The sequence below is a fragment of the Rhineura floridana genome, chromosome 3, assembly GCF_030035675.1.
Source record: "Rhineura floridana isolate rRhiFlo1 chromosome 3, rRhiFlo1.hap2, whole genome shotgun sequence".
Lineage (NCBI taxonomy): Eukaryota > Metazoa > Chordata > Lepidosauria > Squamata > Rhineuridae > Rhineura > Rhineura floridana.
The window spans coordinates 187910550-187929556 of record NC_084482.1 but is presented as its reverse complement, the minus strand read 5'-3'; the positions used below and the strand labels follow the sequence as shown (position 1 = coordinate 187929556).

At 40.4% G+C, this 19007-nt stretch overlaps 1 protein-coding gene across 1 annotated transcript in view; it reads left to right on the top strand.

Annotated features, from left to right (window-relative positions):
- Positions 1 to 19007, top strand: part of PRKAR2A (protein kinase cAMP-dependent type II regulatory subunit alpha) — a 129699-nt gene that overhangs the window by 104412 nt on the left and 6280 nt on the right. Inside the window, exons 6-10 of the mRNA XM_061618788.1 lie at positions 3203 to 3356; positions 7096 to 7197; positions 8024 to 8098; positions 10687 to 10752; positions 17416 to 17554. Coding sequence (XP_061474772.1) covers positions 3203 to 3356; positions 7096 to 7197; positions 8024 to 8098; positions 10687 to 10752; positions 17416 to 17554 — 536 coding nt within the window. The remainder of the gene's footprint in view (positions 1 to 3202; positions 3357 to 7095; positions 7198 to 8023; positions 8099 to 10686; positions 10753 to 17415; positions 17555 to 19007) is intronic.

Genomic DNA, 19007 nt, shown 5'->3' with positions numbered 1-19007 from the left:
ACAGATTTCAGGCACTTGGACATGGTGTTCACAGCCAACTCCGGTGAGGATTTAAAGGAGAGATAGAGCTGAGTGTCATCTGCGTACTGATGGCACTGCAACCCAAAACTCCTGATGATTGCTCCCAGCGGTTTCACATAGATGTTGAATAGCATGGAAGAGAGGATAGAACCCTGTGGCACTCCACAGTGAAGAGGCCAAGGGTCTGAAACCTCATCTCCCAATGCCACCCATTGCTGCCTATCCGAGAGATAGGAACGGAACCACTGCAAGACAGTGCCTCCTATTCCTAATCCCTCTAGGCGATTTAAAAGGATACCGTGGTCAACGGTATCGAAGGCCGCTGAGAGGTCCAGGAGGACAAGGTAGGTGTATTCACCCCTATCCAATGCCCTCCTCATATCATCTACCAGAGCGACCAAGGCTGTTTCCGTTCCATGACCAGTCCTGAAACCCGATTGGTATGGATCTAAATAATCCGTTTCCTCCAAGTGTGTCTATAGTGTTTCATGATCTACACAATCAAAGGCTTTGCTGTAATTATAAAGCACAGGGTGATTTCCTTCTGAAATTCCTTGGTCCGTTCCATTATCCAGTGTATGTTTGCGGTATGATCTCTGTTGCCTCTTTCCTTTCTAAATCCAGCTTAGATGTCTGGCATTTCTTGCTCCATATATGGTAAGAGCCTTTGTTGTAGAATCTTGAGGATTACTTTATTTACATGGCATATTAAGGGAATAGTTTGATAATTACTGCATTCCCTGGGATCCCCTTTCTTTGGAATTGGGAGCTATATGGAACGCTTCCAGTCTGTGGGCCATTGTTTAGTTTTCCATATTTGTTTACAAATTTTTGTCAAAATTGGGACAGATTCAGTCTCAGTAGCTTGTAGCAACTCTATTGGTCTGCCATCTGTTCCTGGTGATTTGTTTCTTCCAAGTATTTTAAGAGCAGCTTTCACCTCATGTTCTAAAAGTTCTGGTTCTTCATCATACAGTTTGCCGTGAATGAATCTGTCATCCTAGCATCTCTTATATAGAGTGCTTCAGTGTATTGCTTCCATCTTCCTTTTATTTCATCTCGGTCAGTCAGTGTGTTCCCCTGTTGTTTATTCAGCATCCCTACTCTTGGTTTAAATTTCCCTTTCATTTCTCTAATCTTTGGGACAGTGCTCTTGTTCTACCCTTTTTGTTGTCCTCTTCTATTTCTATACAGTAACTACGTAATAGTACTAGTAGCTGCATTGTTGCATTTAGGGTTCTGACTGTGTTTCTATCTCCTTTTGTTTTTGTTTTCCTTTTCTCTTTAACCATTTTAAGAGTTTCTTCAGTCATCCATTGAGGTCTTTGTCTCTTTTTAACTAGAGGTATTGTCTTTTTGCATTCTTCCCTGATAACGTCTCTGACTTCATTCCATAGTTCTTCTGGTTCTCTGTCAACTAATTTTAAAGCCTCAAACCTGTTCCTTATTTGATCTTTATATGTTTCTGGGATGTTATTTAAATTGTATTTTGGCATTATGATTGCTTTGATGTTCTTCTTTAGCTTTACTGTGATTTTCGATACGACCAGTTCATGATCTGTACCGCAGTCTGCTCTGGGTCTTGTTTTTGCAGAAAGTATGGAACTTCTCCATCTTCTGCAACCAATTACAGAATCAATTTGATTCCTATATTGACCATCTGATGATGTCCATGTGTACAGTCATCTTTTCGGTTGCTCAAAAAATGTGTTTGCAAGAAACAAAGTATTGGTTTCACAGAATTTGATAAGTCTCTCTCCTGCTTCATTTCTATCTCCTATGCCCCATTTCCCTACAATTAGTAGTTCTTCTCGGTTCCCTACTTTTGCATTCCAGTCCCCCATGGTTATCAGCACATCTTGTTTTGATGTGTGATCAATTTCTTTCTCTACTTCTGCATAAAATCTCTCCAGTTCCTCCTCCTCTCCATTTGCCATTGGAGTGTAGACTTGGATGATGGTTAGGTTAATAGGTTTCCCATTAAATCTCATTGATATCACTCGCTCAGACCTTGCGTTATAGCTCTTAATTGTTTTTGCTACATCACATCTCACTATTAAAGCAACCCCATTTCTTCTTAATTTCTCATTTCCTGCATAAAATATTTTGTAGTTGCCTGATTGAAAATGTCCCATTTCTGTCCATTTTAATTCACTCACGCCAAGTATTGTAATGTTGATATGCTCCATTTCTTGCTTGACGATTTCTAACTTTCCCTGGTTCATGCTTCTCACATACCATGTTCCTGTTGTGTGCGTCGTACAACTCCAGACTCTCCTTTTGCATCTGTGCACATCAACCTCTGGGCTTTCTTTCGGCTTTGACCCAGCACTACTTGTATTTGTCCTTTGTTCTTCCCCAGTAGCTCGGTGAGTGCCTTCTGACCTGGGGGTCTCGTCTTCCAGCACTATCTCGTGTTGCATTTTGGATACTCTGTTCATAGGGTTTCCATGGTAAGAGGTATTCAGAGGTGGTTTACCATTGCCTTCCTCTGAGTCTGGATGCATCTTAGTCTGGTGTCTCAGCTTTGACCATTCCACCTTGGGTGCCTCTGCTAGGAGTCTAGCCTCTTGATCTAGACTCCTGATGACATTACTCTCATCTTCTTCAACACTCTCAAACCCTCTCAGTACGTTAAGGTGTGCATCCTAGAGGGGGATTGCAGCTGTTAGTGGCATTGAAAAGGGCCTGTGCTTTCCGCCTTTGTGAAGCTGATGTGTGCTCCACAGGATAGTGCACAGCTAGAACTGAGGTACATCAGTTCAGATCCCACCTCAACTGTTCTCTTAGTGGGTGCCTTCTGAACAAATAATGTTTTTCTTTGGCTAAATATGTCCATCTGGAAAATAGGAACAACAGTGACCCACTTCAGAATATTGTTCTGGGAGCAATATGTAAAAAAAGCTGGTACAATAGTTTTCAAACTGTAAACCTATATAGCACTTTTGGGGAAAAAAGAATTCCAAATAAAGACCAACACAGTAGAAAGGAAATAACCAAGTTATTTTGAAGGCAGATCAGGATATATGTTGGCAGGGTGTGTTCTCTTCAAACCACAGAGGAGAGATTTGGAAACTATCTTACTTCATTCCTTGCTTGTGTTTTTGCCAAAGTTGAGTTTTTATTAGCAGTGTTTAGATTTTGTCTAATGCCCAGGCTGTTTGTTTTTCCATCATTCTAGGGGATTGTATGATATTTTTGTATCACGAGATGGCCAAACTCGCTGTGTTGGACGCTACGATAATCATGGCAGTTTTGGGGAACTGGCCTTGATGTACAACACTCCTAGAGCTGCAACAATTGTTGCCACAACAGAAGGAGCCCTTTGGGGATTGGTAAGTTCCTTTGTTTGGTCAGCGTGGGGGTGGGGGGAATTCCCCTAATTTTGTTTGTTTTTATACAGTTCTAGGCATTAGGTTTATCAGCTGTTGCTTTTTCCTCTCCCCACCCCTCCCTATGGCATTATGTTATTCCTAGTTTTGGCAGGGCTTGCTATTATAATCTCAAAATTGTGTGTATTAGACCTACTGAGGCCATGACCATTTAACCATTAAGCTAGTTATGCCGTGACTGCACAGAAATCATTCCTGGGAAATATTTTCTTTACTAGAGGCACTCTGTACTGGATAGTAACTTCCTTTATGAGAGATTTTGCTTTATTGGTTGGCTGTCTCCTAAACATTAGTCCATTTCCTTGCCCACACCAAGTGGAATGGAGACAGAATGACTGTACTGAGTGCTGGCTCAAAAAAACCCTTTTATTTCATTGAATTGTTTTTTTCCCAGCAAATGTTGCCCAAGACAGCATATGAAAAACAAGGTGGGTAATATTGCTTAGGGGATGTTTGCTAAACTTGCATGCCTAGAGATTTTTTTTTATGCTATATTGCATGAGGCTTTTGAAAGCCTCATTTTCAAAAGCTGTTTGCCATGCAGCTTGAGGGACTGCTGTTCAAGAAACACAAGCCAAATCTCCCTTGGCATGCCAAACTAGCAGTGTGGTTCTTAGAACCCTGCCAGTATTAAACATGCAAGTTATTTGGTTCCAGTAGACAATTGGCTCTTGCACATCTGCTTTGGGATATCTACACATAGAGATGGAAAAAGCCTTTATAAACTCTTTTCTCCACAAGAGGGAGTGCAAAGAGCTCCAAAGCTGTCTGATAGTGTTACTGCTTTTTCTGGGATATGTTTACAAAATGAGGAACCTTCCTTCAAGCACTAATCTATAATATTTGTGCAGCTGCTAATCTCAGAACACTTCAAAGTCACCTGTAATAATATGCCTTAGTTACTCTGACGTCATAGAACCCTTTGAAGTTCCATGCATTATATGTATGTACACTGTATCCACCAGGCTCCATGGCAACCAGTATTAAATCCATCTGATAGAGATGACTTTGATCAAACATTGTACATCAGTATGCTTGTGCATCCTCCACACTGGGCTTGGTCATTTGCCATCCCTTTCCTTGCTGCTAGTTGAAAATGTCCATTCAGGTACTGTTTGGTAAATATTTGGTACCGATCAGAGAACAGTAACATGAAATACAACATTTCATTACTTTTTCAAATGCATAATGTCGCTTGTGAAACCCTTTGACAATCAACGAGTGACCAAAATGTTGGAGAGAAATGTGAACTACTACTCATGCCTTGGACCTGGCTTTTCTTGGACATAATTCTGTTTCCATTGGATTATGTACATCACTTTCAGCTTCCCAGAGATTCTCTCCATTGTTCCTTTCCTTTCTCTGTAATGCTGCCGTCACCTTACAACAGCACTCTCAATTACCTTACTTTGTCTCACAGCTGCTTATTAGCGCCCTGGGGGCACTCTTGAATGACAGCTTCTCTTCTACCTCCTCTGCCATATGCACACCATTAAGAATGAGCGGCATTGCAAACCTGTGCCGACAGAAATGGGAGACTAGATTACTGCTTTCTGTAGTTCTTGCACAACCATTACAGATACCAGCCCTTCTTGCTCCAGTATAGAGTGTGCTGCTTCTGGAAAGATTCCATATTGATGGAGGGTCACTCCAACTCCAGATGTACTCATATTTTCCAGACATACTTCAACACTCTTCCTGATCTTTATCCAAGAAATGATTTTGCTTCAGAGGCTGAACATTTTCAGAATAATTTTCCTCCTTTCTATTTTTAGACAATTTTTCAGGGCTCCACTTCCATGGTTTGTGTGCCTCTTCCTTTTAATGTAGTTACTAGTAACTAGGAAAGCAGGGCTGAGCTGGTCTTCTCCTTTGTTTTGTACAGAGGAGGAGTTTGTTTTAGCTATTTATATAAGGCTTGATTTCCAAGATTTCTAAGTGGTATACATAAAATGTTTTTAAAACATGCAAAGGACAAGAAGTTAAGGCAGAGATGATAAGCATGTGATTCAGGGTTCTCGTTTGATTTTTATCCCTAATTAAGGGCAGCCACCTCTGCTCGCTTTGCTCGCCAGCCCCACCTACCATCACTAAAGTTCCCCCTCCCTCCCACAGGGGTCACTACAGCCCTTCGCCTTTTGTAAGCGTGATGCTTACAAAAGTATATCAGAAGATGTACATTGAGGATCTCTCCCTCCTAGCTGTCTCCATCTGCTGTTCCACCTAGCTGCATCTGAGGGGGAGGAGAGACAGTGATGCCCCCTCCCTTATTCTGTCACCTGGCATTTGGCTCCTGGTCTCCCAGCATACTCCTCCTATACAGTGGATGGCTGGACTTGAATTCCCTCTTCCTTTTCTGCCCCCTTTTTCCTGTTGTATTGCTTTTATAACATTGTAAGATGTCATCTTAAACTGAACTGCCTTATGTGCATTTGCAGAAGAGTTGGTCCTGAGAATACTGAGCTTTCACAGCAGCGTCTTCCTCCTTTGAATCTTGTCTAAGGCATTATACTAATGGATGCAGGAAAGTTTATTGATGTAACCACTAAAATTATACTACTAATAATGCCTGTAGAATTTAAAAACAACTCATTAAACTTGTGGCATCTATTTCCTGTGAGGATGGAGCTGTACAATATTAAGCTACTTTGAGGGATTTGTCTGTGGACACATATTAGGCCTCCCAAGACATCTTCAGTAACCAATCCTTATCACACCATTTGTGTTCACTTTGCACAACTCCCAGTTGCCCCAGCATTCTACAACTATACCTGCTGGGCTGATGGAAGTTCTGGTCACAGCACCTGGGGGGCACCAGGTTGGCAAAACTAATGTAGACTCTTACCTGTAGGTGAAAGTGAACATAAGAGTTCATTGGATCAGTGCTCTGCCTGCCCATTATTTTCCATGCCAGTAGCTGTCAGAACTACTGGATAGGAAAAGTGTTTAAGCTGCTTTGGTCCCTGCACAGTTTACAAACTTCCTGCTTTCCCCAAAAAATATCCTGGGACTGACTACTGAGTCCTGGTTTTAGTAGTCAAGGATAAGCTGCAGTTTTGCTCAGCAAAGCTTTCTTGGTGATTTGTGGGGCAAGCTGGTGTGTAAGAGTATATCGGTTTTTCTTTTCCTTTTATTTCATTTTTAGTGATGTATGAACCTCTGTGAAGGTTAAAGGTAACTTCCGGAAAGGTAGTCAGTCCTATAACAGCACAAAGGGAAGTGAAATCGGTTGAGGTTTCTCGCGGCCTAATCTTTCTGTATTTAATTGCCTAGTTTGGGTTTGCATCAGTTGGGCAAGCTATTGCTTCCGAAAACCTCATCCCACAATAAACTAGTTGGCAGCATTCCTTGCCTAAATAAATGTTTGTTCATTCTCAACAGCCAGCTTCTTAACTGTATTCTCTTCATCAGATATAAGGGCATATGGAGGAAACAGGAAACAACCATTTTTGCACCTCTCCTCTCCCCCAGCCATTTCCCTTCCAATGTTACTATTACTGAGGGTATTTCAGAAGCTAGTATACTGCCACTGACTTGAAGAATGATACTACAAATAACTGAAACATAATTATAACTTTACATGGGTGGGTCTCTTATTCCTGTTGATGTGGACCTTGTTTGACTACTCATGTAGAAGTTGTCAAGGGAAGTAACCTACTTTTTTACACGCTGTTTCTTAAAGGATCGAGTGACATTCAGAAGAATTATCCTGAAAAACAATGCAAAGAAAAGGAAGACATATGAACTATTTGTTGAGTCAGTGCCCCTTCTTAAGTCACTGGAGGTAAAGTCTTTTGTTGGAGGCAATCCATAAAGAATTGTTAAATTACCTTTAAGGGTACTATTGCAGATACCTTTTCAGCATTGTAAAAATTTAGCAGATGGCTGAGCCTGCCAGGTAGGAAGGGACCTGTGACAGCTGCTACTTTAGAGCTGTGCTGCATTTCTGCATTAGCCATTTAGATCAGCATAGCTACTTGTTTGGATACTTCTCCCTGGATGAGGACCTGAGGGACAAATTGTCCCAGGCTTTGTGAGACTCTCTCTCTCTCTCTCTCTCTCTCTCTCTCTAACATTAAAGAGCATCCAAAGGGAAACTGTTCAACCACACATGGAACCTTCCAAGTGCTGACCTGAGCTGGCAGGCTGTGTCAGAATGCTGTCACCATTGGCTGCATGCTTGCTCCTCCCTGTCCCCTTTCTGGTTACTCATTAAAAATGAAGGCAGAGAGCTCTACATGCAGATTAACATGACACTTTTGTGGTTGTCGCTGCTGTTTCTCTTGGTGTACTGTAAGTAGCAACAGGCATCAATTACTTCTTCCAGTTTCATGTTTTGTGAGGAATGGAGGAGAAATAGACTGTTTTCTCTGCCCCTTCCCCAGTGGAAGGAGTGGGTTGGGGGCAGATGCAGCTGACAAAAGCAGTGGATGGGCCAGCAGCTTCTTGGTAATAAAGTGCAATGCTGGTTTGGGCAAAGTTAAAATAGCATGTGACACTCTTCACATATATCAGCGTGGACACGTCTGTCACTTTGTTATGGGATTTGGTTAGGTTATGCCAGAGGAAGGATTATGATAGGTGGAATTCATTTTCTCTTTCTCTTGCAGCTTTCAGAACGAATGAAAATTGTTGACGTAATAGGGGAGAAAACATTTCAAGATGGGGAACGTATCATTTGTCAGGTATGTAGATACCATTCTTCCACAACATACTCGAGTCATAATGGATAGTTTAGCTTGATTTCATTATTAGCATGAACTGTTGTTAACTGATAATACCTATTTATGCATATTTATTGATTAAAATATAATTTTACTTATGAGCCAGAAGTCTAATGTAATTTTTTTTATGAAAGCAGAAAGAACTAAAAATGCTGGATTTTATAGAATTTTCCATAACTAAGTCAATTAAGACTTTGTTTCCTTCCCATTATTTAAGTTTTCTTTACATATAAACATATTTGAAAAAAGTTGTTCACAGTCTCAACAGGGTCAGGCTTCCCCACATAGTTCTTTTGTCTAAGAATAAAAGACAGGACAGGACAAAACCTGATGTCTACTCAGGTTCTGGAAGTCTTGGCTTCGGCTAAAAGTGAACCGTCCCTGGAAGTGTGTATATGTGCATATGTGTCCGTGCATACACCTGGACATAATTTGGGACTGAAGCAGATAATACCTAGGTCAGTAGGACGGGGCTGTTTCTGTTCCTGACTGCTATCCTTAGACAGCTGGCTTGAAGCGATTTGGAATCCTCACAAGAGGGGGCTTGATGTGTATATATTTTACGTGTCACTTTCTACAGAAGTCTCAAAGTGACTTACAGCAATAAAATACAATACAAATGCAGCATTTAATATCAGTAATAACATACTAAAAGTGATTGTCCACTAATAATAAGTAATAATCAAATAAAACCTTCTCCACACACAGCACACAATCACCAAAAATTCCAGCTAATATGGCAGTAAAAATCACAACAGTAAAAGTATCTTCACCTGGCACCAAAAATATGTCAGCATCAGAAGCAGGCAAGCCTTCCTGGGGAATGCTTTCCCCAGGTGGGGGGCTGCCACTGGAAAAAAACTTTTGCTGCCCTCTTCCAGACTTCTGAAAGGGGGCACACAAAGAAGGGCCTTTAATGGCTATCTTAGGCTCTGAGTGCTTTTGTATGGGGAAAGGCAATGCACAAGTTGAGTCCCGAGCGATGTAAGGCTTTGTAGGTTAAAATTAGCACACTTGGAAATGAATGGACAGCCAGAAGAGCCAGGACAGAATTTGTGTTGCATGTTCAGATCACCTGGTCCCCATTAATAATGTGGCCACAGAATTTGCACAAGCTGTAGTTTGCAATATAACATCTTGCAGCAGAGGTTTCCTGAGCATAACCTGCTGAAACCAGGTCATCCCTATCTAAATAGGGTCACAGCCGAAGCATATAGAAGGCACTCTACACCACAGAGACCACTTGTGCCTTCACCAACAGTGATGGATACAAGAGTACCCACAAGCAGTGAATCTGATGTTTTAGTGATAGTGAAGCCCCATTCAGAACTGGTTGCATGTTACCTTCCCAGACCAAGGAACTACCTACCTTGTAGGCAAAAAGTTCAATCCCCAACATCTCCAGGTAGGTCTTGGAGAGATTCTTTACCTGAAATCTTGACCAGCTACTGCCAGTCAGTGTAGACAATACCGAACTAGATGGACCAATGATTTGACTCAATATAAGGCAGCTTCCTATGTTTCTTTGTCTCCCTTATCTGGGTTGAGCTTCAGTTTCTTGGCTGTTACCCAGTACACTACAGCAGCCAGACACTGGTTTAGTACATCTACCATCATATCTGCTTCAGATGAAAAGGAGAAATCAAGCTGCGTGTCATCAGTATGCTGCTGATGACATATTCCAGAACTCTGAATGACCTCACTCAGTGATTTCATATGGAGGTTAAATAGCTTGGCAGTTAAGTTGCCTTAAGGCTGTTTATCTCTTTACATCTTGCACTGTTATGAATGTTACAGTACAAAATAACTGTGAAGTGCTTGTCAAATGTGAAGGGAGCATTCAAGTAAAATTTGGAGTGTGCACCATTAAAACAATCTCAAGCAGCTGTAACGCTTTGATTTTTGTAACGTATTTTTAAAGGGACATTTGCCAAGTTTTATATTAATGCTCACAGCACACTTATTAAGAGGCCTGCTCTTTAAAATATTCTGATTATCTCAAAAGTAAAGTGAATATAAGTCCTGAGGGTGACCAGTGTTCTAGTTCCTATTACTGTGCCAATTTATGTGCACCTTCTTTTCCGGGCCAAAGCTTTCCAGTGTTGCTCTGGCACTTTAAGGTTCTTCTGATGTACTTGATTGTCATACAGCCCTGGATCTTTTCTTTTCCATCTGTGTCATTCTTTTCCTTTTCTATCAACTATTCCATACTTAACACAGTCTGGTTGGAATATGTTGTTTGTACCAGTGATGTGGGTTTTCCAGAAAATTTTGGATTGCAAAATGTTTCCTATGCAAATTAGGGCAATTTGCATCAGTAGATTTTTGATGCCCTAGGAAAGATAATTGAATATGTTCATTTTACTTATGTTTAAAACAAAAAAGCTAAAAACTTTGAAACTGCTACGCTTGCCAAATATTGTATTTGCAGTTGGCAACCATTCATTGTTAATAATAAACTTATGAAACACAATTTCTCACCCACCCATCACTGAGTTGAACAGATATTCAGAAAATGAAAACCTGAAAACAACTTCTTGTCTTCACAGGGTGATAAGGCAGACAGCTTTTACATTGTAGAATCTGGTGAAGTAAAAATCTTGATTAAAAGCAAGGTGAGTTTGAATATGTTTGTGGTGAAGATTCGGTAGAATTTACTATATAAAAATACAAAGGAAAATGGCCAGATAAAATAACAAAAAGCAAGGATTTTCCAGAATTTCTCTATGATAAGTAGTTACACCTTACAGTTATTTTTTTTGGAGGGGCAAGGCACAGGGAAACAGTTGTATAATGATGTTGATAGATTCTTAGGCTGCTTAAAGTAGATTAGGCTGCGAGCAAGCCCACTGCAAGGGCTTAAAGCTAAGTGAATTGACAGTCTGCCATGGTTAGAGAAATGTCCTGGCATGTAACTCCAAATTGTCTTGTTCACAGTGTTGTCATAATGTAAACAAATTTGTCCACTCAAATAAGGCAGAATCTTGAAAAAAAAATCAAACTCTTCACTGTAAGGAATCCCTCTGTGGCATTATGTATACATATTTAAAGAAAAAAGACTAGATTTTTTCAAATTATGCCTAAAGATTTGTTTCCATGGGAAGAAGAGACTGGCTCTCTATCTTCTGCGTTCCCTGTGACTTTGGTTACTTATGTTCTGTGTTAGTTTGTGCCATTTTCCATTTCTAGAATTGACTTTGCAGGTGAATTCTCAGTCTGGATACTGGTGAAATGTGGTGTGAGATACGTGTATCTTGCTGCTTGTTCCCTGTTACCTTGCACATGACATGGATTTGTGAAGGTGGTTTGTTAAGGAAGCAGTTAATATGTCTTCAAATTGTACATTACCTATTCACAGGGAGAGATCAGGGCAAATCTATAGAGGACATCATTCTTACACAGCAGTGTTCTCTATGTAGGAATGAGACATTTATATTTAAGTGTGGAAATTCCACACGTATGTTGTTTTGTTCTGTGTGTCTGGATTTGCCATGTAATAGTTTCTAAACATAAATGACAGTGATTAAATAAACACCTGCACAATTGTCACACAGGGCATGATTCACCAGTTTCACCTTACAGAAATCATTTTAGTACAGGGGGGAGGGGGAAGGCATGTCTGGAATTGTACTCACTATATATAGGAACTGTCATGTGTGGATTGCCCATTGGAGAAGAAATCCTCTATCTCATAAGCGAGAGGACACCATGTGCCTGGTTCACATACAAAACTGCTGTTCTCTTAGTGGTACTTAAGAGATCAGGTGCACTACCCCGCAAACCATGTGCCTGGTTCACATACAATACTGCTATTCTCTTAGTGGTAGTTAAAAGATCAGGTGCACTCTCCTCTGCAAGCTGTGTAGATCCCTCAACTCCACTGTCAGCGTTGGTGCCAGTGTTAGTTGTAGTGTTGCAGCTATACCAGCACTAACCATGGTTAGCACTAACTGGGGGTTGCTAACCACTTAAAAGTAGGGGTATGTATCAGATTAGACAAATCCCAAACTGAAGTGGACTGTTTTGGAAGATTTGAGACTTGACCAAATTGAAATCTCTCCATAGCACCCTGAATCAAAGCAGGCCCCCTCAAAATGATTCGGAGATTTGGACTTTGAAAAAACAGTGCAGAAAAAGGGTTTTGCCAGACACAAACGTTTTCTACCTATGCCTGATATATAAGGAAAATACTAGAGGAAGAGGAGAGAGCCCTTATTGACGGGTCTAGCTTCTAATCAGAAGGAGCTATTTTATCAGGGCTCTCCAATCACTGTCCTTTGAGGAGGGGATGTTGAAATAATGTATTGCCTTGCTGTTCTGCTCTTGCTAGTTCTGGGAGTGATGCTTGCTTGGAAAATGCTGGATGTTGTCTTTCTACCTCTACTGCATGTCCATGCACCCATTCCTGTCAAAACAGTTTCTGTGAGTTTTAATGCCAGTTGAATTGAACATAGAACACAAGGCTGAAGCTGTCATCCCCTCCCCCCCATTCATTCATCATAACTCCCTAGTTTAGCCTCTGCACCTATCCTCCTGAAATTTTGCAGGATACTTTCTTAGGGACACTTCTTCAAGGTATGCCATTTTCATACTGAAATCATTGCCCTCAAAACCAGAGACGGAAGTAATCCCTTTTAATTCCTCCCCTCCCTGCAATCAGCATTAAAGGTGCCTAGTACAAAAAACTCCTGCGTCTATCCTTCTGAAATTTGGCAGGTTTCTTTCCAAGGAGCATCTCTATGATGTATACTATTTTCATACAAATTGGTTGCAAAACAAAAAGGGAGATTAACTGAATCCTTTCTTAACCATTCCAAAACTGTAAAAGGCTGCCGTTGGAGGAAAACCACTACCCAGATGCAACTTATATTCCTCCAAATTTCATCTAATTCTGTCAAAAAGAAAAAAGATTATAACATTTTTTAAAATTTCCTCACAAATAATGATTAGGGCCCCCTCTAGGATGCACACCTTAACATGGTGAGGGGGTTTGAGAGTGTTGAAGAAGCTAAGAGCAATGCCGTCAGGAGTCTAGACCAAGAGGCTAGACTCCTAGCAGGGGCACCCAAGGCGGAATGGTCAAAGGTGAAACACCAGACTAAGATGCATCCAACCTCAGAGGAAGGCAATGGTAAACCACCTCTGAATATCTCTTACCACAAAAACCCTATGAACAGAGTATCCAAAATGCAACACGAGATAGTGATGGAAGATGAGACCCTCAGGTCAGAAGGCACTCACCGAGCTACTGGGGAAGAACAAAGGACAAGTACGAGTAGCGCTGTGTCTAATGGCGCAACTGGGTCAAAGCCAAATGGAAGCCCGGAGGCTGATGCACACAGATGCGAAAGGAGAGTCCAGAATTGTACGACGCATACAATAGGAACATGGAATGTGAGAAGCATGAACCACAGAAAGTTAGAAATTGTCAAGCAAGAAATGGAACGCATCAACATTACAATATTTGGTGTGAGCAAACTAAAATGGATGGGAATGGGACATTTTCAATCAGGCAACTACAAAATTAAGAAGAAATGGGGTTGCTTTAATAATGAGAAGTGATGTAGCAAAAGCAGTTAGTAGCTACAATGCAAGGTCTGAGCGAGTGATATCAATGAGATTAAATGGGAAACCTATCAACATAACCATCATCCAAGTCTATGCTCCAATGGCAAACACAGAAGAAGAGGAATTGGAGAGATTTTACGCAGAAGTATAGGAAGAAATTGATCACACACCAAAACAAGATGTGCTGATAATCGTGGGGGACTGGAATGCAAAAGTAGGGAACAGAGAAGAATTAGGAATTGTGGGGAAATGGGGCCTAGGAGACAGAAATGAAGCAGGAGAAAGACTTAGTGAATTCTGTGAAGCCAATAATTTGTTTCTTGCAAACACATTTTTTGAGCAACCGAAAAGACGACTACACATGGACATCACCAGATGGTCAATATAGGAATCAAATTGATTCTGTAATTGGTTGCAGAAGATGGCGAAGTTCCATACTTTCTGCAAAAACAAGACCCGGAGCAGACTGCGGTACAGATCATGAACTGGTCGTATCAAAAATCACAGTAAAGCTAAAGAAGAACATCAAAGCAATCATAATGCCAAAATACAATTTAAATAACATCCCAGAAACATATAAAGATCAAATAAGGAACAGGTTTGAGGCTTTAAACTTAGTTGACAGAGAACTAGAAGAACTATGGAATGAAGTCAGAGACGTTATCAGGGAAGAATGCAAAAAGACAATACCTCTAGTTAAAAAGAGACAAAGACCTCAATGGATGACTGAAGAAACTCTTAATATGGTTAAAGAGAAAAGGAAAGCAAAAGCAAAAGGAGATGGAAACACAGCCAGAACCCTAAATGCAACAATACAGCTACTAGTACGTAGGGACAAAGAGAACTATTACAGTAGTTACTGTGTAGAAACAGAAGAGGACAACAAAAAGGGTAGAACAAGAGCCCTGTTCCTAAGATTAGAGAAATGAAAGGGAAATTTAAACCAAGAGTAGGGATGTTGAATAAACAACAGGGGAACACACTGACTGACCGAGATGAAATAAAAGGAAGATGGAAGCAATACACTGAAGCACTCTATAAAAGATATGCCGGGATGACAGATTCATTCACAGAGGAACCATATGACGAAGAATCAGAAATTTTAGAATGTGAGGTGAAAGCTGCTCTTAAAATTCTTGGAATAAACAAATCACCAGGAATAGATGGCATACCAATAGAGTTGCTACAAGCTACTGAGACTGAATCTGTCCCAATTTTGACAAAAATCTGTCAAGAAATATGGAAAACTAAACAATGGCCCACAGACTGGAAGTGTTCAGTATACATCACAATTCCAAAGAAAGGGGATCCCAGGGAATGCAGTAATTATCAAACTATTCCCTTAATATCCCATGCAAGTAAAGTAACGCTCAAGATTCTACAACAAAGGCTCTTACCATATATGGAGCAAGAAATGCCAGACGTCCAAACTGGATTTAGAAAGGGAAGAGGCACCAGAGATCAAACCGCAAACATACGTTGGCTAATGAAACAGACCAAAGAATTTCAGAAGAAAATCATCCTGTGCTTTATAGATTACAGCAAAGCCTTTGCCTGTGTAGATCATGAAAAACTATGGAATGCTTTAAAAGAAATGGAGGTACCACAGCATCTGATTTTCCTGATGCGCAACCTATACTCTGGACAAGAGGTTACTATAAGGACAGAATATGGAGAAACCGATTGGTTCCCCATCGTAAAGGGTGTGAGACAGGGGTGTATTTTATCACCCTATTTATTTAATCTATATGCAGAATATATCATACAGAAAGCAGGATTGGACCAAGATGAAGAAGGTGTGAAAATTGGAGGGAGAAATATCAATAATTTAAGATATGCCAACAATACCATACTACTAGCAGAAACCAGTAATGATTTGAAACGAATGCTGATGAAAGTTAGAGGAAAGCACAAAAGCAGGACTACAGCTGAATGTCAAAAAGACTAAAGTAATGACAACAGAAGATTTATATAACTTTAAAGTAGACAATGAGGACATTGAACTTGTCAAGGATTATCAATACCTTGCCACAGTCATTAACCAAAAGGGAGATAATAGTCAAGAAATTAGAAGAAGGCTAAGACTGGGGAGGGCAGCAGTGAGAGAAAAGGTCCTCAAATGCAAAATGTATCACTGAACACTAAAGTCAGGATCATTCAGACCATGGTATTTCCGATCTCTATGTATGGATGTGAAAGTTGGACAGTGAAAAAAGTGGTTAAGAGAAAAATCAACTCATTTGAAATGTGGTGTTGGAGGAGAACTTTGCGGATACCATGGAATGCAAAAAAAGACAAATAATTGGGTGTTAGAACAAATTAAACCAGAACTATCATTAGAAGCTAAAATTATGAAACTGAGGTTATCATACTTTGGACACATCATGAGAAGACATGATTCATTAGAAAAGACAGCAATGCTGGGGAAAACAGAACGGAGTAGAAAAAGAAGGCCAGACAAGAGATGGATTGATTCCGTAAAGGAAGCCACAGACCTGAACTTACAAGATCTGAACCGGGTGGTTCACAACAGATGCTCTTGGAGGTCGCTGATTGATAGGGTCGCCATAAGTCGTGGTCGACTTGGAGGCACATAACAACAACAACGATTAGGGAGGCATGAATGCTTGGTTTTCCTAAATCAGGATTCAGATTTAGACCCAAATCATGCAGCTTCCAAATAGGTCCAAGTGGAATTGATCTGTTTTCTGAAGCTTTGAAAGGTGTCTGAACCAAATCTTGTGGATGGTGCACACCCTTAGGTGAAAAGCAAATGTGGTTAGCATTGGTGCAGTGGTGACCTTGTGCCTGCTAGCAGGAGAAGGGACAAAGAATTTATGCAGACAGAGAGGAGGGGGAGGGAGTGTGTGCATGAGCTCATGTCCCATTCCTGCTATTACATCTGCACTGGGCTGCTATGTCAAAAGCTTTTCGTATAAATTATGCCATGTGCTGACAGTCACAATGTATGCTGGCTGTCAACAAAATGCTTGTATTTCCTAATGGAGAAGTAGTGGAAAGCAGTCAACAAAAAAGCAGTTTTCAGTATCTTAGCGCTTTGCCTTCTCAGCAGCATACTTACTGCTTGTGAATGAAATCCAACGTCATATTATGCTGCTGCAGAGACATTTTTGAGGGGCCAAAGCCTCCTGTTAAGTGAGACTTGATTTGAGTAGGTAGGCATAAGAACTGGGAGAACCATTGTACAAATAGAATGCTAGAACATCAAAAGCCTGCCTTTGACAGCAGTACTTCCCCTTAAAGAACCTATTTTTATTTATTCATTTATTTATATCTTCGAACCATAACTGCACAGTCTTCTGGGTGGCTACCAACACAGAATAAAACAATAATGAAATAAATAAATAGTTTAAAAGTCAATCCCTTTTGTTTTAAGTGATCATTGTACAGGTCATAGCTGGAACAACCTCATTCTTCAGGGCATTCTTTTAAAAAATGTGTTTACCAACTTTAAAAATACATAGGCAATGCTGCCTGGCACACTTCTTTGAGGGGGGAAATTTACAATGAGGGCACCACCACGGACAAGTGTCTGTATCTTGCAATACTTCAATCTGATAACCATGTATTTGAGAGGGCAGGGCGTTCAAGTGATATCACTGCACAGAAGGGTTTGAAGGGGAATGCATTCATTGTCATCTTATGTCCATAAACCGAACTCCCTTCTAAGTGTTATGTTTCTAACGCAGACCGTCACAGGCAAAGATGCAAACCAGGAGGTGGAGATTGCTCGATGTCAGAAAGGACAGTATTTTGGAGAACTTGCACTTGTTACCAACAAACCCAGAGCAGCCTCTGCCTATGCAGTTGGGGAGGTTAAATGTTTAGGTAAGGACTCCTTTTCTGTTCTTGTATGTGGTCCTCAGTACCATCAGAATGGGGCCCAGTTGCCTAATTTCCTCCATACTGTTCCATTTGAATCCAATTTTTTTTTTGTTGGGAGAGTTCAGCACCCCCTGTGAGAAAGTCAGTCCCATTTTGGCCCTGTCGCTTTAGATTGTATGGTTAAACAAGCTGTTTGCTCTTTGGAATGTTGGAATAGAAGTGTCAAGGAGACTCCTGTGCAAGTGTTAGCAGCTTGCACCATGAAACATGCAAGTGGTTCACAGGCTATTGATTCATGAGAATCAGAGCATCTATTATTTGAAGAAACAGAGTTTCTAGCTCTTTTCCCTGTGAAGAAAATCTTGAGAACCCAATAGCATCCTTCTTAAATATACATTATATATCATTTTGGTGTTTGTGTTGAACTCTGCATAATATTTGGTAATTCCATCTGGTTAGAAGATTGGTAGTGAAAGGAAATGTGGTATGCAAGTATTTGCTTCCTAAGACTGGTTTTCTGGCCTTGGTAAGTAACTTCGTTTGGGTCGTTTACATGATTTGGTATCCTGGAATAAGAATCCTTAGCTGACTCTGGCCCTTGATTTCTTCATTTAAGGGGGTAACTTGGAGGATGAGTCAGTAAAATCAGAGTCTTCTAATTCCCTATTCATATTTTGGGTAAATGACTACATTCATTTCCATTACAGGAGGGAGGTGAAGGAATTGAGTTCTGTGGGCAGGCATGCTGACTTGTGAATGAGCAAAGAGAGTCAGTTGTAGGTGGTGTGTGGCTATAACACACTGGAATTCTTTATTGGTGTTTTATTCTATCTTATTTTAAACCGCCACGAGGGCAGTTTACAATAAATAAATTAAAACAATAATATTCCAGTTTACAATCATAAAAAACAAATAATTAAATAAACATTAATAAACATCAATCCAGATTTGTTAACGCAACAGTAATACAAGCTACAGTGGTCCTCATAATAACCCTGACCTGAATAATGACCCTGGATGAAAATATATATCTTCACTTTATACCAGAAGCCTCATAGTGAAATGGCCATATTGACCAGTTTCCTCAGAAAACAACTTCTGAAACTTGATTATCTGCTCAAGAATTCTTTGATTTAAAATCAAGAATTGTTATCATAACCAAAACCAGAGATTGTGGTTTACTACAAACTCTGGTTAGTTAAACGTGACAGCTTCATAACCCATGAGTTGAAGTTGGCCTGTTTTGAACCTAATCAGACATTGTGGATTGTAATAAACCGCTATCTCTGGTTTCGATAACATGACAAACTAAGTTTCTGTGAAAATTAAATGCCTGTGCAGAAGGAGTAAGCTCGAGCCTGAAGCTTCATTTGAGCTTGTTCCAGCTCATAAACGTAGCACAAAACCTTGGTCTAGAATCATGTACAAATGCAGACACCGCATGTGGTGGCTGGCC